This window comes from Tamandua tetradactyla, chromosome 5, assembly GCF_023851605.1.
Source record: "Tamandua tetradactyla isolate mTamTet1 chromosome 5, mTamTet1.pri, whole genome shotgun sequence".
In the NCBI taxonomy this organism is placed as follows: Eukaryota; Metazoa; Chordata; class Mammalia; order Pilosa; family Myrmecophagidae; genus Tamandua; species Tamandua tetradactyla.
In genome coordinates, this window is record NC_135331.1 from 129285355 (window position 1) to 129309563 (window position 24209).

The window sequence follows — 24209 nt, forward strand, 5'->3', positions numbered from 1 at the left end:
AGATTATTTTTAAGATAGTCAGGACAGGAAAGGGAGGGGGTATAGGCGTGCAAGTAAACCTGGCAGCTTGGTCAAAAAAAAAAAACAAAAAACAAGACCAGTCTTGTTCACCAAAACAGACTGGCCATTTGTGAGGTCATCTGCCCCTGCATCTTTGTCCCCTGGGTTTGAGGGCCTGACCATAACCATAAAGCCATAAAAGTTCCAAAATGGAAGGAAAAAACAAGAAAAAAAAAGACACTGCTTAGCTTTCTACCTAAACCTAGAAATGAACCGAGTCAGTCTTTTATAAATTGGAGTAACTTTAAGTGATCAAAGATCTTTGGCCATTGGACAAAAAAAGCAAGGAAATTCATTTCTTTATTGGAAGAACACAAACTCACATTTGCACCAAAATAATCAAACTATTATTCACTGAGACACAGGAGACTGGAATGAAAGTTGAACGATACTTGTTTTCCTTCAACTTTAGTAGCAGAAGGCTGGCTCACAATACTCCTGAGGATACTCATTCTGTCTTAAGCAACAGGATGCTGGGTAGTCTGGGCGCCTGATGCATGAGACTTTAAGAAGTCCTCAAGTCGTTTCATCTTCTCAGCTGGAGGAAAAACAATTGATGCCGACCACCAGTTTGGAAAAGTGCTTGCTGTTTTAGACTGTACTGTACTTGTTAATAGGTGGCAGTAAGGGAAGGTGCTGGCAACACCGTTTCTCGGGGTGGAGACATGAACCGGGATCTGGGAATGGTGATGGAGTCCACCTGTAGTTGGCTTGGGCAGCGACGGGCTCCCAATTACGCCAGACCTCTGCTTACCTTTCCGAGACCCTACCCCGGGCTCCCTCCCAAAGCGATCCCCAGCAGCTGGGTACAGCTTCTTGGGGCTTGGAAACTCTGAAGAGTTACTTTCAGAAGAGAGGCCGGAAGAAGCCAGGCAAGTCCAGAAAGGAGATACGTGGCTCTCTCCACATGCAGGTTCGCCCAGACCCTCACCTCTGAAACGACGTTCCCGGTGTAACGCTGCCAGACCCAGGAGAATGCTCTTCACCCGGTTCCGTACCCGCGGCCGGCCGAAGACGGTGATTTCGGCGAGGCCCTCCGAGTCTACTGTGTCCACCATCAGCAGAGCCTGGCTCATCCACTCAATCTTCGCAATGGTTGCTCTGTCTGCGCCTAAACAGGGAAGGAGAGACTGTGAGCCGCGGGGCAGTCGCGGGTTTGGCGGCGCTAGATAAGAAGGGAATGTTGCTGGGCCGAGGGAACAGCTGGGGGCTGGTGTCCTTGGGCTGGCGCCAGACGCGCGCAGGCGAGTCCGAGAAGGCGGCCGCAGGGTTGCTCTGCAGTCCGCTCTCCAGCTGTGGGGGCTAGCCTAGGAGCAAACCCCCGGTCACCCACCGAAGATCGGGTCCACCAGCCATGCCTCCAGGTGGAACACCAGCGGGTCCTTCAGGTCCTCCACGGGAAACCACCACGGTCGGACGCGAATCCGTGGCACCGGGAGTAATAACCTGGGCAGGCTGCTGTGGGACGCCGCAGGCACCTGCTTGTCATCCTGGGCCTCAGCAGGACGGGCCTCCGCAGCGCGGACCCCGGCAGCGTCAGCGTCGTCCACCATGCTCAGGACGGTGCGGCCCTCAGGAGAGTCCAGACCCCAGCGAAGCCCACGCCCCCTCATCCTGCATTAAGGTTCCTGACCAGCCCCGCCCCTTCCGGCAGAGCTCACGCCCCCCGCCCCCCATCCCTGACCTCCGGATTTAGCTGCCACGTGGAGGTTGGTGCTCCCACCTGGGCGCCCTGAGGCGCCTCCTGCTCTGTGTCAATCACTCAGGCTTCACTTCGGCCTTCAACAAGAATTTATTTGAACTCCAAACATGTCTCCCTTGCTCTTCATTGTCGGCCCCACCTAGTAAGGTATCACATAGCCTCAAAGGTCCCTGCCCCAGCATGTAACTCATTAACAATACGAGGTGGAACTGGCGACCTTGTTGACCTGGAATCACCTTTATCGCCAAGGTTAAGGTCTCCACCTTGCCCTCCAGACGTAGGTAGGTAGATCAGGTGGATGGAAGCAGGTTCCTTGAATCTGTAAAATCTCTCCTCTCAGCCCCCATTATCTTCTGACTCTTTCCAGAGGGTTACTATCTCGAAATCATTCAAGCAAAACTGTGTCATGTTTTAAATAAAATGTCAGAGGTAGTCATTATAGAAAACGTAGCTGGTGTGGACAAATACCGTTTACTCCCACCATCCTAAGACACAACTTCTACAGATGACACTTCTCTCCAGTATTCTCAATTTTAATTAAATTTTAAATTGTGAAAGGTTTTACATATGCACAAAGTAATAGAACACCCATTTACCACCGCCACGCCCAAATTTAACGTATGTCAAAATTCTCCCACATTTGCCTCTCTTTAAAATTATTATCATGAAGGAATCTTCCCTTTCCCTCTCTAGTGGAAATCATTGTTGTAAATGCACAATGATTTCCCAATAGTTCTATTTTTGGAGGACTTTCAATTACTAAGTAAACTGCTTTGGAGGATATTTCAGAACTTCCTTACCCAAATGAAAACAACTCTGAACAAATTATAAATTGCATAAGTTTATCTGCAGATTCTCTGCTTTAGCACCTAAATCAATTACCATACGATACAATTTTTACCTATTCACCCCACAGTAGAAACTGTACTGAAGTATGGTCACATTATGCCATCTTCCAGTTAATAGAATCATTTATTGTATTACCTCCAAGAATATAATTTTTATTATGTGTCAAAATTACCAGCTCAACATGGGGCACTCATTCAGTGTTTACTGATTCACAGGTACATGAATTAGTGTCCAGCTTCTACCTCCTCCTTAAGCGGATGGAATTATTTAATAAAAGTTTGATTCAGGACAATTAACCCTTTACACATATTTATGATTTAGGTTAAGTTATAGACTAGTGTGGAAAAAAACTATAATGACAGGGAGCCTACACACTCAATTCAAAATTTAATTTTTTCCTTCCTTAAATACCATGCATTTGATTAGACATGAGGCAGCTATTTTGTTTTCAATAGCCACATTTAGGGATACATTCATAGGACTGGTTAGATAGTCCAGGCAAAATGGTTATAGTGTCATCCCAGAAAATTCATTTACATATCAAAATCTATTTTGATATCTGGAATTTTATAAAAAGAGTGAAGTTCCTCAAACTAATGCCTTCTGTTACTCAAGCACTCTTCTCTTGGCAAGAGGAAGCTGAAGCTTATCCATGAAAGTTAAAGGTGTTTAATATGAAACCTTTCTTCTGAGCTTAGATTTGGGCTGCTTAAGAAATTGATGCTTGAAAAACAGCATGGTCTTTGTAGATTTTTTCTGTTTTAAGATTAGAACTCTATATATTCACTCATCAACTACCTTCCTTTTCTGTATTCTTGGCACTCGATAAGACTGTTTATTATACTTTCACATTCTCAAATAAGAATTTAGGATTATAAATGTGCACAAACATTTTGTAAATAGTATGTTTGGAGAGATGAGACTTTCATACCAGAATTTTACAAAAGAGAATATACGTTATGAATCAACCTTTCTTTTGAAGTAAAGTGAGAAAAAATTCAAGGCCTGTGCACGTTATAAAATCTAATGGGGGACAGGCCATGGTGGCTCAGCAGGCAGAGTTCTCGCCTGCTATGCCAGAGACCCAGGTTCGATTCCTGGTGCCTGCTCTTGCAAAAAAAAAAAAAAATCTAATGGGACATTGTAATGGAACATCAGCATTGGCGGTCTAAAAAATTTTAAGTATTAAAGATGGGATTATGGGAGGAAAAGATAAAAAAAATTTTAGTTTCCCATCTTACAAAAATTTATCAACCCATCAAAGCCACTTGTCTACGTGCCAGAAAATATTCTGGTATAAGTCAATTCTTTCAGTAGAGGAGGTCATTGTGACATGTGCATTATTAACACTTCCAGACTTCTACTTTTCCAAGCATAGAAGCAGTATGTTTAACATTTCCACTCTTCCCCAAATCTTTAAACTCAACATTGTTGGCCGAGTGTAATCAAATCTGGGATGCTCTGCAACAGATAAGTAATAGCACAGCTATGTTCTCAAAAATACTGCCTTGATATTCTTTGTAATAATCAAACACTCAGTGGCCACAGATTTAGCAGCCAACATTAGCTAACATTAAATGACTTTTTTTGTGTGTGTCACAAGTCTATCTAAACTTCCTTTTAAGTCCTTTTTAATATATTTAAGAGAAAACACCTGCTTCAGTTTTAATTAAGGGCACTAACCCACAAGGACATAAGCTCCATTTTTTAACAATGCTGACTACAACTACTGATGGGGTTCACTGAAGAAAAAGGACAGAAGGAAAAAAAGGTAAATCACAACAAACCTCTTAGGTCAGTTAAAGGCCATATCTCTAACTGGGATATTAAAATAAATTAATCACACCAGCCCACATTCTAAAAGTTAATGCCACTAGTAACAATCAACAACAGGAAAAATAAACCTGATAACAGCCAGCCCACGCATTAGCAAAAAGCAGTTTAACTCAAATACTGTGACCGAAGTGTAAACACTTCCTAACCGAACTGCCCCATCCACCTCAACCACCAGCAAGGAAGAGAGGAAAAACTGCTTAAAGAAACAACCACAAAAGCTTACGTATTTCTTACAAAGACAATAATGGTCCAGCTCATGAGACAGTGCTCAGAAAGACTAAAGGGGGATGAAAGCAATGTTTAGGGATTAGGATCCCACAAATAATCTTTAAAAACCCAAAGTATCACAAACACACTAACTTGTCTATGAATTAGAGAACAAAATTTTGGTGCTGCTTCTTTTTTGTCTTTTGAATATACAATATTTTGTAGGCTTTGCCCTTCAATGTGAAAGCTAAAAATTTTGAAATTATGTGACACCCCAATCTTTGGGACCATATATCTTAACTGTGAAACTAAACATACCTATGTAAGAATTCGAGAGTTTTGCCACGCAAAGGAGGACTCCAAGAGACGTTCTCTCATGCAACATGCAAGGGGTTTATTTACCACACATGTGTGGGGCTCACTGAACACGCAGGAACAGAGAGCCCCGAGCCTGGGTTTGGGGAAGTTTTTAAGGGGTAGGAGGAGGGGGGTGAGGGTCGAGCATGGGTCACGAGTGCTGCTTCATGCAAGAAGCAGATAACAAACACTTTTGCAAGAAGCAGATAACAAACATTGTTGCAAGAAGCAGATAACCGCCCCTGGGAAGTTCCGGGTTGTTTTTCTTAGCCTGATGGGGCCCATAATTCTTTTCTTTACAATTCTTATCTCACACCAAATGCATAGCAGTGAATATAGAATGACACAAATGCTTTTGCTGGATATTTCTATCATTCAGAAGCTAAAATATATGTAAATAGCTAAATTAAGCAGGAAAAATTAGCTACTGTTAAGCTTATAAAATCCTTCTTTACATAAGAAAAGTTAGCTACTGTTAAGCTTTATAAAATCCTTCTTTACACCTATACCTTCTCCTTCCTTCAATGAAACCACCTCACAAAAGTCAGAAAACTAAAACAATCCACACATGACCTTGAAAATATTAAAACTTTAAGAGAAAAAGGGAGGAGAGAGACAAAAAGTAAGGAGGGGAGAAGCTTTAAAAGAAAGAAGGGGGAAAAACCAATGAGACTCTTTTATTTGGCAAAAGGAAGTGCAAGAAAGTTCATTTGTAATTTGCTCAGTTATCTGTTTTTTGCACATCTGCATTCTGGCTAGAGGAACTTTGAGGTTTTTCTGCCGCACATGAGTGTCTGCGGGTTCTATCGTCTTATAATAGTTCTTCTTTGTCTCAGTAATCTCAAAGCCAAACTTCCTGCAGCAGTCAATTGCCGACTCATTACTGATCTGGACTTATAGATACATGTTGTCAAAAGTGCCATCTTTTTCACAGATGTTTAAGACATGATATAACATTTTAGTGTCTATTCCTAGCCCCAGTAAGGTGCGAGACATCCTGGTGTCATCATGTAAAGTCTCTTCTGATTCTGTGAATGATCCACCCTCCAGCACACTGCAGCTACTGCAATATCAGTGAAATAGGCAAGTTTTGCTAGCTCTCCAACCTCCAGCACATCCTCGTAGAACTTGTCATTGTAGATGACTGGAAACATGACTTAGTTTGATCTCTTCAACTGTTTAATATTGTGTGGTGTCACATCTCCCAGTTGATCCGCCTACCTTGCATCTTCTCCACCTACAGAGGCCCTCGTTAGCACTGATATCAATGCCTTCGTCACCACTGCCCTGAGCTCTTCGTGCCCTCAGCTCAGACCACTCAACCCCACAGTCAGTTTACTTTCCAGGGGCAGGGAGCAGGTGACAGGGGCTGCGAGAGTCAAGTGTGGCCCTGTGCCTCTGGAGAGGGCAGAGATGTCTCCCACCACTGCTTCTCCCTCTAGTGTCTTCTTGATCTCCTTTATGTCATTAGTCATCCCATTGATTTTATTTATAAAATAAATAAAAAGAGTTGTATGAACATCTTTGATTAGTTGTTCCAAAGTCTGTGTCTCCTCCAGTGTCTTAATTTGGTCATTAAGCTGAGCTGTATCTGTCTGCATTTTCATATGTTTGGTTATCTTCTGTTGTCTTCGTGGCAAGTAAATATCCTGATAGGGTTACTTTGGAAATTGATTTCCTTCAGTAGTCAAAAGCTCTGTGTTTGCGCAACAGATGTGGAGCAGATGTGGGGCATCAGGCGGGCATAAAAGTGGGGTGATGGGTTGCGGTGTAGGTATTGCACCGGTCTGGGACACTACAATGGTGCCTGTGAGTGTGGGGTGGGGTGTGTGTGATTGTGGAGGTGTGATGCAGAGGCCGTGGGGTGGGGTGCAGCTCAGGCAGGCCTTGGAGCTCAGGAGCAGGGTGCGGCATGTGGGACACAGAGGTAGGGTGCAATGGGAGGTGGATGGGGGGCTGAGTGGATGCACAGGGGCTGGTGTGCAGGCAGAATGTGGGTAGGCACATGGAGAATGGGTGTCATGGATGTCAGTGTGGGGTATGGGGAACAGAGGTTGGGGCACAGGGAGGGCAGGGCATGGGTGTGTCCTTCCACAGGGGGAGAGGTCCAGGGAGCCACACATACAGATGTGCGAGTGTGTAGGGGCAGGGCACAGGTCATAGGGTTTGTGGTACATGGGTCAGGGGTGGGTGATGTCAGGTGGGTGGGGCCCTGGAGTGGTGCGCAGGTGTGAGAGGGTTGGGACAAGGTGTATGTATGTATAGGGTGGTGACTATGTAACACAGATGTACACGTGAGCACCTGCCAGGTGTGGGAGCAGGGTGCTTGTGCCGTACACTGATTTATTTATTAATTCTAATTAATAAATTCTAGAATTAACATTCCTAGAATATAAGAACCTTCTTCATGATATGTTCTCCTTTAAATATGCATTGGTTCAGTTTCCTTTATGTTGGCTCAAAAATGGATGTGTATAGCTAGCCAGAAAACATTGAAAAACATCAAATATCATGAAGCTGATATACTGGATATTGAAATCTTTTTAAAAGCTTCAATAATTTTAAAATGTCACTTTTGTACATAATGTAATGGTCTGATCTGAAATTTTTCATTTTCTGTGGCTTTAGAATGAATGTGGAGAACTGTGGTGGTTCAGCTTGCTTTTCTCAAAGCTGGTTCAACCACTCTGTCATGTAATGCTTTCTGGAGGTGACGTTATTGTCAAGTCTGGTTCATTTTGGGCAGTGGAGTCAAGAATCACTTCTGGCAAAAAAAAAAAAAAAAGTCAGGATTGGCTCCTGACTGGGCTCTTCTGCCTCTGCCTTGAATCTAGAATTTGCTAGCAAGTGTTTGGCTCCAGAGTCCACGGATCCTAGCCTGATCTTTCTTTCATGATCACAGTAAACCTCTACTCCATGTAGACCCCAGAAGTCTCAGTCCACTTTCTAGTATGCTTTTACCTTGGTCTACAGTATTTTTCATCTCTGTGAGACCTTCGATTTTTCTATTTATTCTTTCAAATTCTTCTTTATGCTCTTCCAGTGTCTGCTTAATATCTTATGTCATGATGAGCATCCTTGATTAGTTGTTCCAAATTCTGTGTCCCCTCTGATGATTTAATTGGCTCCTTGACTGGGCCATATCTCCTTGAGTCTTAATGTGCTTTAAGATTTTCTGTTGCACACAGGGCATCTGAATCTCTTAAAAAGGTTATTTTGCAAGTTGTTTTCCTTTGCACATCTGCGGTTTTGTATTTACTTAGATTTGCATTGAAAGACAGCTTTTTGACTTGGTTTGTTAGTCCTTCCCACCCAGATCGCATGTGGGGATTACAATTCTACTTAAAGCTTTATTGAAAGCTAGGCAGATAGGCAATTTGCCAGATTGCACTTTCCACTATCCACAGCACTCTTGAGCCACCTCTTCCCCTTACACCCACTTGTCCCTGACTATAGGTGCCAGCTAAATTAATTAGAAGCCTAATGTAATTCCAGCCAGGGCCTACCGCTTGCATGTTCAATGGGTCTGGTGGCCCCCAAACTCTCACTTTGGATGATCATGGGCTGTGGGACTGGCTATTTCAGCTTCCCCTGCTCACAGCCAATCCAGCACTGTCTGGCAGCTGGTTGCAGGGCACAGTTTGACCATTTCCTCAGCTTTGCTTTTCTGTCTGCACATGCCTGAGGTCTCCAGGCCTCCATGAGGGGAGGGAAGTGTATTGGGACAAAAACAATTTCCTGGTTTTTGGTTGTTAGATTGACAGCACCCTGCATTTCTCCCTCCTCCCATGATGAAGGCCTTGGGCCAGTTTGGATCTATTATGTATCCCAGAAAAGCATGTCTTAATCCTGATTAAATCTTGTGCGTTTAGCACTTTCTTTTAATCCTAATTCAACACTGCAGGAAAGTAACTTGTGATTGGATTATCTCCATGTGCCATGCCCAGGTGTGGGTGTGGTCTCTGATTGGATGGAAATATGACTCCACCCATTTCAGGTAGGTCTTGATTATTTTGCTGGAATCCTTTAAAAGTGGAAACATTTTGGAGAAAGCCAGAGAATACAGAGAAGAGAGCTGATTTAAATGTTTGGAGATCAAGACAGAAATAGCCCAGGTGCTAAGCAAGGACTCACAGAAATAGCAAGAGCCTGGAGAGAGAGCCAAGAGAAGCCAAGAGATGAAAGAAAGCCCCCAAGAAGCAAAATGAGGAACCTCCATAGGAACAGTGGTTGAAGACAACAGAGCCAGGAATAAGGGACCAGCAGATGCCAGCCACCTGCCTCCCTAGCTAACAGAGGAGCTCAGAAAAGCCATTAGCCTTTCTTGAGTGAAGGTAGCTTCTTGTTGGTGCCTTAATTTGGACACTTACACTTCCTTAGAACTTTAAAATTGTAGCTCATTAAATTCCCTTTTTAAAAGCCATTCCATTTCTGATATATTGCATTCTGGTAGCTTAATATATGTCCTATAGTCTCTGCTGAAATAAGCTAGACACCTGCAGCAGCCTCTCTCAGAGGTGGAGAACAGACACTATACTCTAGTGAATTGGTCTTTGTATGCAAGGAAAGCAAGTCTGCTAACTTCTAAGTCCCCCCACCCCCTCACCCCAGGAACTTCTGCTTACAGCGCTGTAAGGGCTGTAGGGATAGGCTAGTCATGGCAGAGCTCACTCAACCCATTCTCTTCATCCCAACATCTCCACTTTTTCATTCAGGGTCTCCCAAGATAAAGATGAAGACCCTCTCTCATCACTCACACCCTGGAACTGCTGCCCCTGTTATTTTTTCTCCTTTTTCCCTTCTTTCATTGTTGCATGGGACCAGGGTGAATTTGGCCTCTTCTATTCCGCCCTCTTGCTAGAAGTACCTCTCTTTCATTTTAAATCCCAGCTCATTGTCATTATCTCTCCAACTTTTCTTTCTTTCCTTTTCTTTTAAATTGTAGAAACATACACAATATAAACTTTCCCAATTCAATCACTCCAAGCATTCCATTCAATAGGTTTAATCACATTTACTATATTGTAGTACCCTTACCACCTTCCATTGTTAAAACTTTCCCACCTCCCCAAGCAAAAATGCTACACCCATTATGCATTAGCTCCCCATTCCCCCAATCCCCACCTCTAGCAATTTGTATTCTACTTTTTCATCCCAGCCCCTCATAAGCATACCATTCACTGGGATTACAATATAACATTCACAGTGTTGTGGTACCCTCACTTCCTTTTATTACTATAATTTTTCCATCTCCTCAAACAAAAACCCTATACCTATTATGCATTTCTTCCTGTTTTCGTTTCTTTAGCTGCTCAAGCAAATATCATGAAATGGGTTGGGTGAAATAATGGGAATTTATTTGGTCATGGTTTGAGGCTGGGAGAAAATAAAAATAAAGTCATCATCAAAACCTTATTTTCTTCCTGAAGATTGTGGTCCTGGGGCTGGCTGCCAGAGATCCTTGGTCCTTTGCCTGTCACATGGCATTGTCTTCTGGTCTCTCTGCTCTCTTCCAGGTTCCACTGATGTTCAGCTTCTTGCTTCCTCTGGCTTTCTTTCTCTGTGTCTTAATTTCATTCTGCTTATAAAGGACTCTAGTAATAGTTTGACACCCATCCTGACTGAGGTGGGCCATACCTTAACTGAAGTAACCTCATCAAAAGATCCTACTTACAATAGGTTCATATCCATAGGAATGGATTAGATTAAAAACATGTTTTGCTGGGCGTGCATACAGCTTCAAACTACCATACTCCCCATCTTCCTGCCTCTTGCCCCTGTCAACCTATACTCTAATCTTTCTCTCTATGAATTGTAAAATCTCCATTATTTTCTTTTTTAGTTATCATGGGGATTAAATTTAACATCCTAAATCTATAACAATCTCATTTTTATACTAAATTAACTTCAATATTATACATACATCATGCTCCTATATCTCTCTGTCTCCCCACCTGTATGTACCTCTTGTCAAAGTTACAAGTTTATACATTATGAGTCCAAACTGATTTAACATTGTATTTTATACATTTGCCTTTTAGATCCTGGAGGAAGTAAAAGTGGAATTACAAACCACAATAAAATAGTACTGCATTCATATTTACAATTGTTGTTGTCCTAAATGTAGATATTTATTTCTTCATGTAGCTTTGACCTATTGTGTATTGTACTTTCTTTTCAACCTGCAGAACTCTCTTTACCATCTCTTGTAGGACCACTAGTTGTAATGAAATTCCTCAGCTTTTATTTATCTGGGAATGTCTTCAACTCTGCCTTATTTTTTTTAATTAATTTTTAAATTTTTAAAAAGATATGACAACAAACAAATGCAAACATTCTTCACATATGATCATTCCATTCTACATATATAATCAGTAATTCACAATATCATCACATAATTGTATATTCATCATTATGATAATTTCTTAGAACATTTGCACCAATTCTGAAAAAGAAATAAAAAGAAAACAGAAAAAAAATCATGCATACTATATCCCTAACCCCCCCTTTCATTGCTCACTAGCATTTCAATCTACTAAATTTATTTTAACATTTGTTCCTCCTATTATTTATTTTCATTCCATGTTTTACTTGTCTGTTGATATGGTAGATAAAAGGAGCATCAGTTTTCAGAATCACACAGTCACACTGCGAAAGCTCTCTCATTATATAATCATCTTCAAGAAACATGAACTCTGCCTTATTTTTGAAAGACAATATTTTTAGATATGGAATACTTGATTGGCAATTTTTTGCTATCAGCACTTTAAATATATCTTCCCACTACCTTTCAGCCTCTAGGGTTCATGATGAGAAATCAGCACTTAATTTTATTGAGATTCCCTTGTACATGACATGTTGCTTTTCTCTTGCAGCTTTCAGTATTCTTTCTCTATCTTTGACATACAACAGTTTAGTTAACATGTGCTGTAGTGTGGTTCTGTTTGAGTTCATCCTTTTTGAAGAACTTTGAGCATCTGGAATGTGCATATTCATGTATTTCATTAAACTTGGAAGTTTTCAGTCATTATTTTTTCAAATATTTTCACTGTCACTTTCTCTCTTCCTGCTCCTTTTGTGACCTCCACAGTGTGTATACTGGTATGCTTGATGGGGTCCCACAGGTTTCTTAGGCTCTGTTCACTTTTCATCATTCTTTTTTCTTTCTGCTCCTCAGAATAAATGATTTCAATTATCTTATTTTCAAGTTCACTGATATTTTCTTTTGCCAGCTCTAACCTGCTGTTGAGTCTCTCTAGGGAATTTTAATTTCTTTTACTGTGGTCTCCAGTTCTGTGTGGTTCCTTTTTATAATTTCCATCTCTCTATTGATATTTTCTTTGTGTTCATTTATCATTTTCCTGATTTACTTTAGTTCTTTGTCCATGTTTTCCTTTAGCTCTTTGAGTATATTTAGGACCATTTTTTAATAGTCTTTATTAGGAAAGCCCCAGGTCTCCTTTCACAATCAAGATTCTAATGCTTTAATATTCTCCTTTGCCTGGGTCATTGCTTCCTGTTTCTTTGCATGTTTTACAACCTTTGTAAAAACCTGGACATTTTGATATTTTAGCATGTTATCATTGGAATTTAGACTCTGAGGTGTCTGTTTCTTAGGCTTGTATGTAGGTACTATTATGGCAGAACTTTCTTTGAATGCCAGGAACTAAGAAAAGAAAATCCCTTTCCCAGTCCTTGCAGATTGACCTGTGGGATTGCTCTCCTTCAAAATATATTGACACAATAAATTTAGAGAACAGCTCAAGGGCAAAATATAGGGGCCTTTCTAATTATTTCTGCACTTGTATTTTATCTTGTGCATGCACATGTGGCCCTAGGAATTCTTGTATTTGCATGGTTACAAATGTTCTCTCTTCCTAGGAAAAGAGCTTCCTCACAATCTGGCACTGCATTGTACACCCTAAAGCCAGCAATTCCTTTGTGAGATTCCAGGACGTGACTGCTATTCCACAGCATTTTGTGGGAGAGCTCTATGATCTGTCCTCTACAGAAAGGCCAATTTCTGGGACAGTGAGCAGGCTCACTATCCTGGTTCAGCCCCTCAAGCTGTGACCAGTCAGACTGGGACAGACATACGTGCTCTTAGTGTGTGAATGAGGATTATTCTGCTCTTTCCAGAACCAGGACCAGAGACATGCATTGGGAGCACAGGCCAGCTACAGAAGTCAGTAAAGTGTTGCAGGAGTGGCCAACAGGGAATCATGAGATCCTACCACTTTTCAGTAGCCTTTTCAAATTTTTTTATTAGAGAAGTTGTAGGTTTAAAGAAAAAAATGTGCATAAAATACAGAATTCCTATATATACATTACTGTGGTACATTTGTTATAAATCATAAAAAAACACTTTTACAATAGTATTATTAACTATAGTCCATCATTTAAAATAAGGCTCCCTGTTGGTGTTGTACAATTCTATGTTGGTGTTATTTAAAATTTTTATCCTAGAAACATATATACAATCTAAAATTTCCCCCTTTAAACTCCAATCAAATATATAATTGAGTGCTGTTAATTACGTTCATAATCTTGAGCTACCACAACCACCCATCAATTACCCAAACTTTTCATTAACCTAAATAGAAACTCTGTATAGTGTAAACACTAATTCTCTCTTCCCTATACCCACTCCAGCTCCCATTAACCCACCTTCTAGAATCTAATTGTATGAGCTTTCTTAATATAATTAGTTCATATCAATGTAACCATACAATAGCTGACCTTTTGTGTCTGACTTATTTCGCTCAATGTAATGTCCTCAAGGTTCATCCATGTTGTCACATGCATCAGGATTTCTTTCCTTCTTATAGCTGAATAACATTCCATCATATGAATTCATATGAATATACCACATTTTGTTTATCCATTCATTGGTTGTTGGACACTTGGGTTGCTTCCATCTTTTGGCAATTGTGGATAATGCTCCTATAACATTGATGTGCAAATGTTTGTTCACATTCCTGCTTTCTCTTCTCCTTCTTCTCCTTCTTCTGCTGCTTCTTCTGCTTGTTTTTCTGCTTCTGCTTCATGATTGGTTTCAGCCAAACTTTTTTATTTAGTGTTCTGTAGTCATTCAATATACACCTAAATGGTCTTATTGGGGAAGGGGGAACAGGGAGGTTCTTGCAGATTCCTAAGAAAATGTCAGAAAGGCAAAATCTGGTCAGCATTATCCATTTGCTTTTTGGGGTTTCCTGGGTGAATAGCACTTTCCTTACATAAGCATCTGATCTCAGGTTTTTCATACTGAGAACACTGAGATTTCAGTTTGAAGACATCCTGAAATACTAAAAGTAGCATTACCCCACCCACCCTCTACTATCTAAGCTTGTTTGTATAAGCAGAAAGATTCATCTCTTCATTTTAGATAGCTAGATGTTTGTGGAAGCTCTTAAGAGTGCTTGCTGCATTTATTGGGAAAAATCGGAAAGTGGCCTTCAAGGACACTTTTACTTGGAAAGTTACAATACTAATACACAAGTCAAGTTTTACACATTTAACATTTAAAACAATGTCATAAATCAAATAAAATTAAACATGTTTTACTTTTTCCTCACAAGAGCATAAAAATTATGGAGGGGAACTCAACAGGAAATTTTAAAAAGGTAACACAATTTTTCCTTAGTAGTCCTTGGGTAGTTACAACAGTCTCCACTCTTTGTTTGTCTCTTTGAACAGGTATTCTGGTCCAAAATTGTATTTGTTTTTAGTATCTGCTTCTGCTTCCCCCTGTACCAGATTGGCTTCCTACACCAACAGCAACACCTCTTGAACTACCGTAGGAATCATGTAGAGAAGAGTACACCCTTTCCACAGAGGGAGAAACCCTCTTTCTTGTCTTCCAACATGATCATGACCACTTGAGTAGAGATCACTTTGGCTGCTTGAGTAACTGTCTCTACTTCCAGGATATCTATCATGTGAGCTGCTGTAATCATCATAGTGACTGCTTCCACCATTAAAAGGCATGGGTTCTCATGTAGGTGGAGTACTACATGAGTTAACATATCTCTTATATGAATCTCTATAGGATCCCCCACTTGGATGATCTGAATAGTCTCAATAACCTCCATAGCCATCTCTATCACTATAGCCTCTTAACGGGTAGTCATCACGTGAACTGGAATGACCATAATCGTGGTATGTGATGGTGCATAATCTCTCGTATCACGAGAACTTGGGTAATCCCTGCTTGAATAGCTTGTCTTTAGTAGAATAACCCTCATTTCTTTTTCTTTTTTAATTTTTTTATTAATTAAAAAAATTACAGCAAAGAAACACAAACATTCTTAATATGTGATCATTCCATTCTACATATATAATCAGTAATTCACAATATCATCACATAGTTGCACATTCATCATCATGATCATTTCTTAGAAAATTTACATCAATTCAGAAAAAGAAATAAAAAGACAACAGAAAAATAAAACGAAAACAGAAAAAAAAATTATGCCTACCATACCCTTTACTCCTCCCTTTCATTGATCACTACCATTTCAAACTAAATTTATTTTAACATTTGTTCCCCTTATTATTTCTTTTTATTCTATATGTTCTACTCATCTGTTGACAAGGTAGATAAAAGGAGCATCAGACACAAGGTTTTCACAATCACACAGTCACATTGTAAAAGCTATATCATTATTCAATCATCCTCAAGAAACATGGCTACTGGAACACAGCTCTACATTTTCAGGCAGTTCCCTCCAGCGTCTCCGTTACATCTTTTTTTTTTTTTTTTTGCTTTTCAAAAGGGGAATTTAATAAGTTATAAATTTGTATTTCTGTGCCTATAAAATTGTCCAAACTCAGGCATTTGGGGAAAGATACCTTAATTCAAGGAAGGCTGAAGGCTCATGAACACCTCTGTCAGCTGAGTAATCACTTGGCTGACATCTGCTGCTCCCTTGCTCCTGGGCTCCATTGCTTTCAGTCTCTGCTCCTGTGGGGGTTCCTCACTTTGCTTCTCCAGGGTTGGCTGTATCCCTTGGCTTCCTTTTGCTCTCTCCAGTTTCTGGCTTGCTTAACATCTCATGGTGATGTCTTCTGGGCTCCAAGCTTCTCCAAACATCTATGTCTCTGTTCTCCAAGTGTCATATCTGTCATCTCTACTCTGAAGTTTCTATTAGCTCTGCCATTCCTATTGTTTCTGCTCTCTCCAAAATGTTTCCTCTTTTGAAGAATTCCAGCGAACATTTCAAGACCCACCTGGAATAAGTAGAGTCACATCTCCACCTAACCAAAAGTCACACCCACAACTGGGCATGCCACACATCACTGGAGTTAATCTAATCAAAAGATTCTGCAAAACTATTGAATCAGGATTAAAAGAAATGACTGATCCCACAGGATTGGATCAGGGTTAAAATATGGCTTTTCTGGGTCATGTAATACTTTCAAACTAACACAGAAATCTAAATCTCTAATTTATGAATTTGAAAAGATAACAACTTAGTTTCAATAGCATATTTGTTTTCTGCTTCCATTATCCATCTGTTTCCTTTCTTTAAGTTGTTTTGGTCCTATTTTACCTTTTTATATTTATTTTTCCATTATGAGGAAATATGGCTTTTTCTTGTCCAATTTAATGCTGTCTCACAGGAGTTAAAGAGCAGAATTGTATATTGAAGATACAATACTACTGCATTGCATTTACTTTTTAATAAACCTTTACTGAAGATCATTTCTTTAAATATCTCAAAATCACTCTCCCTGTCTTTTCCTTTCAACCTGCAAAACTCCCTTTATTAATTCTTTTAGGGCAGGTTTCTTGTTGATGAAAACTCACAGGTTCTGCTTATTTGTGAATATTTTCAACTTTCCTTCATTTTTGAAGGATAGTTTGCCAAGTATAGAATTTTAAGCTGGCAGTTTTAATCTCTTTAAGTACCTTAAGTAAGTCATCCAACTGCCTTCTTTTTTTAAAAAAAACTTTTTTTATTAATTAAAAAAAATTAACAAACAAAACATTAAGATATCATTCCATTCTACATATAAATCAGTTATTCTTAATATCATCACATAGTTACATATTCATCATTTCTTAGAACATTTGCATCGATTTAGAAAAAGAAATAAAAAGACAACAGAAAAAGAAATAAAATGATAATAGAGGAAAAAAAGATTATACCTACCATACCCCTTACCCCTTGCTTTCATTTACCACTAGCATTTCCATCTAAATTTATTTTAACATTTGTTCCCCCTATTATTTATTTTTATTCCATATGTTCTACTCTTCCGTTGATATAGTAGCTAAAAGGAGCATCAGACACAAGGTTTTCACATTCACAGAGTCTCATTGTGAAAGCTGTATCATTGTTCAATCATCATCAAGAAACATGGCTACTGGAAAACAGCTCTACATTTTCAGGCAGTTCCCTCCAGTCTCTCTGCTACATCTTGAACAACAAAGTGATATCTACTTAATGCATAAGAATAACCTCCAGGATAACCTCTCGACACTGTTTGGAATCTCTCAGCCATTGACACTTTGTCTCATTTCACTCTTCCCCTTTTTGGTCGAGAAAGTTTTCTCAATCCCTCAATGCTGGGTCTCAGCTCATTCTAGGGTTTTTCTCAATCCCTTGATGCTGAGACCCGGATTCAATTCCTGGACCATGCATCTTAAAAAAAAAAAAAAAAAAAGGTGGGTAAAAGGCTTGAATGGACATTTTTTCCAAAGAGAAAATGCAAATGGCCTATAAGCACATGAAAATATGCCCCATCATTTGTCATTGGGGAAATGCAAAACAAAACCACAATGGGATATTATTTCACACCTACTAGAAATGTTTATTTAAAAACAGAAAATTACAAGTGTTGGAAAGGATGTGGAGAAATACAGCTTTATAACTGTAACTTGCAACCTCATAAATTTACTTTATAAAAGCCGACCTATTTCTGGTATATTGCATTTCTGGCAGCCTTAGCAAACTAAAGCAGATTTTGGTGCCGAGAATGAGGTGCTGCAGTTTGAAATATCAAACATGTTGGAACATGTTTATATGGATAAGGTGAAGGTTCTGGATGAGTTGTGATAAACTTGATAGAAAAGGCCTGAATCGCTTTGAACAGATTGTAGGTAGACATGGACTCTAAAGATACCTCCAATGAGGCTTTTGACAGGAATAATGAATGTTTTGTCTCAAACTGGAAGAAAGGTGACCCGTGTTTTAAAGTGGCAGAGAAGTTGGCAAAATTAAGTGCAGATAATGGATGGAAGGCAGAATTTGAGAATGATGAAGTTGGAATGATGAAGCAGAAGAGATCTCCAAACTAAATATGGAAAATGTAGCCTGGTTTCTCTTTGCAGCTTATAGTAAAATGCAACAGGAAAGAGATAAGCTGAGAACTGAACTCTTGGGTATAAAGAAATCAGAAATTGATGGTTTGGAAAATCCTGGGCTTCCAGAAAGGGAGACCCCCAAAGAATAGCGTCCCACATTAGGATTTAACCAAACATGGAACCAATCAGTCATTTCAGAAAAAGTAAGAATGGGAAATAGAGTTATCCAGAAAGGATTTATGGAAGGTCCTATTATCTGATGAATGTGACCCATGTATACTGCATGGAAAACCATTAATTTCTTGTAAAATCTGTGTAAATAGGACCACTGTCAGTCTGAACTACAAGGGATCCTCTGTCTTTCCTTCTGGTAACATACACAACTCTAGCCTTCCTCCTTCAACCATACCCACACTCAGCTTTGTTAATTACATTTACAGTATTGCACTACCATCACACTGTGCTATGCTATTTCCAAACCTTTACAATCAACCTTATTGAACATTTTGTACTCTTAAAGCATTTATTTCCATATCTCTTATTTGAAAGGGAAAAATTGAAAGAAAAATTACTTCAAAGGCAGCTAAGTAATTTAAATTTAAATTTAAATTTTAAATACTTCAACTTAGCAAAGGAAGCTAAGGTCTGAAGCCAAAAAAATCTCGGACCAGGAGCATGGACCCACCTATGCACTTGGAGAAGGTGAGGTTGCCCCAAAGGCAGAGGGCAGGCCTTTCACCTCGAAGTTGAGGGAGCGTTTTGCCTCCCTAAGGCTTTGGAGATGGTGGAGCTTATTCTTTGGAAATTGGGGAGAGCCCTGTTGCTGCCTCATTGTTCTGAGGGGGTTGAGAATGTGCAAATGGAAACTAAAGGGCAAGAGAGCTAGTTGAGGCAGTCCATGGACTTCAACAAGGCAGAGAAATGTGGAGAATGGACTTAGTATCAAATTTTAAGTATAAAATTGACATATTATCCAATAATCATGTTAATAGCTATATATGTGTAAAAACTGAAACCAGGGACACAAATAGACATTTGCACACCAATATTTATGGTGGCTTTATTCACAATTACCAATGGATGGTGGCAGCCCAAGGGTTTATCCACTAATGAGCAGAAATACGAAATGTGGTATATATATAAGACAGAATATTGTGCAGCTACAAAAAGGAATGAAATTGTGAGGTATGCAATGAGGTAAATGAACATTGATCAGTTTATGCTGAGTGAAATAAGCCAAAATCAAAAGGACAAATATCGTATGGTCTCACTAGTATGAACTAACTATAATGAGCAACATTTGAGAGTTAAATTTGAGAGCATAGGTTATCAGGATATAGAAAGTGGGCAGAGATAGGGAAATAAATGCTTTAAGAGTACAAAATGTTCAATAAGGTTGATTGTAAAGGTTTGGAAATAGCATAGTACAGTGTGATGGTAGTGCAATACTGTAAATGTAATTAACAAAGCTGAGTGTGAGTACGGTTGAAGGAGGAAGGCTAAGCCGTGTATGTCACCAGAAGGAAAGACAGAGGATAAAAACTGGGACTTAATAACTTAGTGTAACCTAGAGTGCACAATGATGATGGTTAATTGCATAAATATAAGAAAAGTCTTACACGAACTAGAACAAATGTACATCACTATTACAAAATGTCATTAATAGAGTTTTATATGGGAAAATACAATTAATGTAAATTAAGGGCTATAGTTAACAATAACATAATATTTCATTAATTGTAACAATTGATTGTTACATTAATTGTAACAATTAATAGGGTATGGGATTATTTCCTTTGGAAGAAATGAGAATGTTCTCATATTGACTGTAGTGGTGACTGCATAACTACGTGGTTATAGCAAGAGTGACTGATTGTGCACTTACGATAGATTATGCGGTGTATGAATGAAACTGATTTTTAAAAAAGCAGGTCTAAATAAACAAAAAGAACTATACGATTCATGGACATAAAAACTGTCAAAAATAAACAAAGAGGAAATCCTTTTTCCTCCAGTCACTATACCAGAAGATTTCATCAATTTGGAGTCTGACAAGGTACCAAATCATAATTCTGAAAATTGATAAGTAAATAATAATAATAAATAAAAGGAAAAAAGTTAGCATTCATCTAACCTTTCCTTTACAAACTTTATTTCAGTATAATCAGATAATCATGATGAGGAGAGAACTCTTTTCTAGAAGAATTGAAACTAATGAGTAAAGGATAAAAGGTGGAATTAGATTATTACTATTTTGCCCCTGATGAAATATCAGACCTTATCAATGATCACCTATGGATATAAAAATTACTAAATGAAAGCCTGGTAGGAAAATTTGTAATAAGTGCATCAGAATGACAACAGTTGAACCCATTGATTAATCTGACATCATTAAAAGCATGCAACCAGACATTATGTACTTTCTGATATGATGCAATAGGAAGTTAACAGCAATACAGGTGAAGTCTGAATATGAAATTATTCAAGTTTCTTGTCTCTAACTACCAGTTTTTACAAAATATGGAGATGGAGAAACATGTTGGCTGAGCATACAGTCAGTCAATCAAGGATGTAAGAAATGAAATGGGTTTCTAGATCATAGACATATCATCAAATATAATGGGTGAATCTTGTTAAAATCTGGATTAAAATAAATTAACTGTATAATTTCAATGGTTACCAGGAATTATATATAATGACCTGCTGTTAATTTTATTAGATGTGATAATCACATTAAAGTTATAAATTTTAAAAATTCTGTATTTTTTAGAGATATATACTGAGGTATGCATATCTGGGATTTACTTAAAATATTCCTGTAAATTAAATTAAATTAAAAAATACAGAGGAGATAGATGAAATAAAATTGGCTAAATGTTAATAACTAAAATTGGGTAATGGGTACATGGAGTTTCATTATACTAATTTCCCTAGTTTTGTGTGTTTTGAAAATTTTCTATAATAAAAAGTATTTTTAAAACTTCAACAGAAGTGCTTGCTTCAGTGGCACATATACTAAAATTGGAATGATACAGAGAAGATTAGCATGGCTCCAGTGCAAGGATGACACGCTAATTTGTGAAGTGTTCCATATTTTTAAAAGAAAGAAAAAAGAGAGAGAGAGAGAGAAAAAGAAAAACTTAGAAGGATTTGTGGTACTTTATTTTTTAACAGAAGGATTTGTGGATTTGTGCTAATCTTAATATATAAAAGAGCCAAGAGAGTTTAAAAAGCTAAGAAGAATTACCTTACCAGAAATAGAGGCATTAAAAAGCTATGGCCACCCCAATGAATGGAGGTGCCTGAAGGATGCATCGAGTATATTGGCGAACAATGGTGTATACATATGATCGAATATTGTGCTGCTATAAAAAGAAACAAAGTTGTGAGGCATACAACATTGTAAATGAACCTGTGGGACATTTGGTGGGGAAAAATAAGCCAGAAACAAAAGAGCAAATATTTTACGGTCTCATTTAGAAAATACTTGTAAGAAAACAGGGGCCTAGATTGTAAGCTCTTATAGCAGTCACATTTAGTCCAGAGTGTAATTGTTATTTCTGGATTTTGAAAGGCTGTTCTATATATGTACAATCTGGTATTTAGAGTTAAGAATGAAGCCGATCAGGTCAGGATTAAGTTCATTCAGAATACAGGGGTAAGGAAGACATTGTTTGTATTTTAGAACCTCATCTACTCTTTGAGACCAAAGGAAGAAACCTAAATTTTCTGTAGCACATAATTTAAATCAACCTGTCTGGATAGATCATTTATACAATCCAAACACAGGGAGGCCAGAATAAGAATGAGAGCCTTTAATCCTGTACAGTTTAAGGTAATACCTGGATACATCCCAGAGTATATTAAGCAGATAATCAAAAAGTATTGTCAAAATCCATTGAGATATGGGAGAAAAAAAATATGGAACTATTGAACTTTACCACAGGGGAAACCCTGGTACTGTGTCAAACATTAGGGACACACAAATCAGTAGGCCAAGCCCTTGATCTCGAGGCTTGTTCTTGTGAAGTTTATGTATATGGCTGAGCAGCTTTGCCTACCTATAGGTATACCTAAGAGTTACTTCTCCCAAGGACCTCTTTTGTTGCTCAGATGTGGTCACTCACTCTGCAAGTGAAATCATTGTCCTCCCCCTTTTATGAAACATGACATCCAGGGGTGAAAGTCTCCTGGTAGTGTGGGAGACGACTCCCAGGGATGAGTTTGGCCCTGGCACTGTGGGATTAAGAATCTATCCTAACTAAAAGGGGGAAAAGTAGTGTAACAAATAAGGTATCGGTGGCTGAGTGAGTTCAAATAGACTTGAGAGGCTGCTCTGGAGGTCACTCTTATGCAAGCTTCAGTTAGACATTGCTACCTATCATAACTTGCCAACCAACAACGAAAAACATTCCTGTCAATCCTAAAAAACACCTAAGGCATTATATAAGATTTTACAAAGGTTCATGTACTAGGGTAACTTTCCAGAAACCTGAAACCTCCAATGGATCTCCAGACCATATAAGTCCTGAAATGCAGAGGGGCCAGCCTCTCCAGAACATCAACTAGCTCCATCCCCCTTTCCCATATTAACCATAGCATCTTCCAACATGAAAAAGTTAGAATGGGCATAACCCAAATACCCTAAACAGTGGGAGAAAGATCAAAAGTGATGGTGGAGTTATAAAGAGCAGGTAGGGTTTAGCAAATGAATATGAGTGCTGAATCATTATATTGGTATTTCTTTGAGTCTCCAGTATCTTAGAGCAGCTAGAAGTAAAAATCTAAAATTGTAGAATTGTAACCCATAGCAAACTCTGAAATTTGTTCTACACCTAATTATGAAGTGCTTTGAAATTTATTGCTTTTTTATATATATGTTACTTTTCAGAAAAAAAGAAAAAAGTTGATTGTGATGATAAATGCATAGCTACGTGATGATATTGTGAACCATTGATTGTACATTTTGGATGATTACATGGTATGTGAATATATAATCAATCAATGAATTTTTTTTAAAAAAGCTATAATTAAGCAGTTCTATAGTCCTTTAGGATAAACAAATAGACCATATAACACAGAAAAGCTAACATAAAAGATCTCTACATTTAAGGCAACTTGGTCCATGCCTGATGTGGTACGAAAAGTCAATAAAGAAAAGATACAGCATATAAACGATGGCAGGATCAATTGGCTATCTACAAAAACAAAAAACAGTGAAATAAGAATCCTACCAAATACCACACTGAAAAGGAAAATTACTGATAAAGAAGAAAATATGAAAATTTCAACTTTATTTACTTTAGGAGAAAGTTTAGAATACCTTCATTATCTTGGTTTACTGGATTTCTTAATGATCCTTAGTATAAGGATTTCTTAATCAATGTATTCTTAAAATACAAAATGCACAAACTATAAATGAAAACATTGATGAATTTGACAAAAGACACCAAAAAAAAGTCAGCAAGCAGAATAAAACAATTTATTGCATTAAATATCATTAAAAATGAGTAATATCCAGAATGTATGAAGGACCTCTGCAGGTAAATTAGAAAAAAATACAGGTAATACAATTTTTCAAATGGTTAAAGAATATGGATAGTCAATTCACATACAGGAAAGCAAGTTGCAGAAGAAATGTATAATATGATATATGTAAATTTTTAAAGCATATAAAACAATATTTTTATGGATGCAAACATGTAGCAATAATTTTAAAACATGAACAAGAGGAATACATGACATAGAAACAGTAAATTATAAATTGGTCTTGGAGTCAACCTTGGATAAAATTATAAGAAATTAGTTCTAAGTCACAATGACATTATTCAAAAATCTTGACACCTGTAAATCTTTGGTCTCCAATGGCCTTGCTAGAATGATTTTTTT

At 38.4% G+C, this 24209-nt stretch overlaps 1 protein-coding gene, 1 non-coding gene and 1 pseudogene across 2 annotated transcripts; 1 reads left to right on the top strand and 2 right to left on the bottom strand.

The window, feature by feature from the left end:
- Positions 1 to 342: 342 nt before the first annotated feature.
- OOEP (oocyte expressed protein) lies at positions 343 to 1686 on the bottom strand. The gene is made up of 3 exons (XM_077159252.1): positions 1394 to 1686; positions 992 to 1171; positions 343 to 598 (listed from the first exon to the last, which is right to left on the bottom strand). The coding sequence occupies exons 1-3, from the start codon at positions 1671 to 1673 to the stop codon at positions 519 to 521; spliced, it is 540 nt and encodes a 179-aa protein (XP_077015367.1). The 5' UTR covers positions 1674 to 1686; the 3' UTR covers positions 343 to 518.
- A 4046-nt stretch (positions 1687 to 5732) lies between these two features.
- Positions 5733 to 15108, bottom strand: LOC143683317 (N-alpha-acetyltransferase 50 pseudogene; annotated as a pseudogene).
- A 6203-nt stretch (positions 15109 to 21311) lies between these two features.
- LOC143685282 (U6 spliceosomal RNA) lies at positions 21312 to 21418 on the top strand. Its single transcript, XR_013176530.1, has one exon. It is a non-coding gene; the product is annotated as a U6 spliceosomal RNA (small nuclear RNA).
- The last annotated feature ends 2791 nt before the right edge of the window (positions 21419 to 24209 follow it).

Excerpts from the sequence above, each read along its gene's own strand:
- OOEP (XM_077159252.1), bottom strand. The coding sequence starts at position 1,673 with ATGAGGGGGCGTGGGCTTCGCTGGGGTCTGGACTCTCCTGAGGGCCGC. Across the intron at positions 1,172-1,393 it reads GCTGGTGGACCCGATCTTCG|GCGCAGACAGAGCAACCATT; the intron begins GTGGGTGACCGG and ends TTCCCTGTTTAG. Across the intron at positions 599-991 it reads CCGGGAACGTCGTTTCAGAG|CTGAGAAGATGAAACGACTT; the intron begins GTGAGGGTCTGG and ends TTTTTCCTCCAG.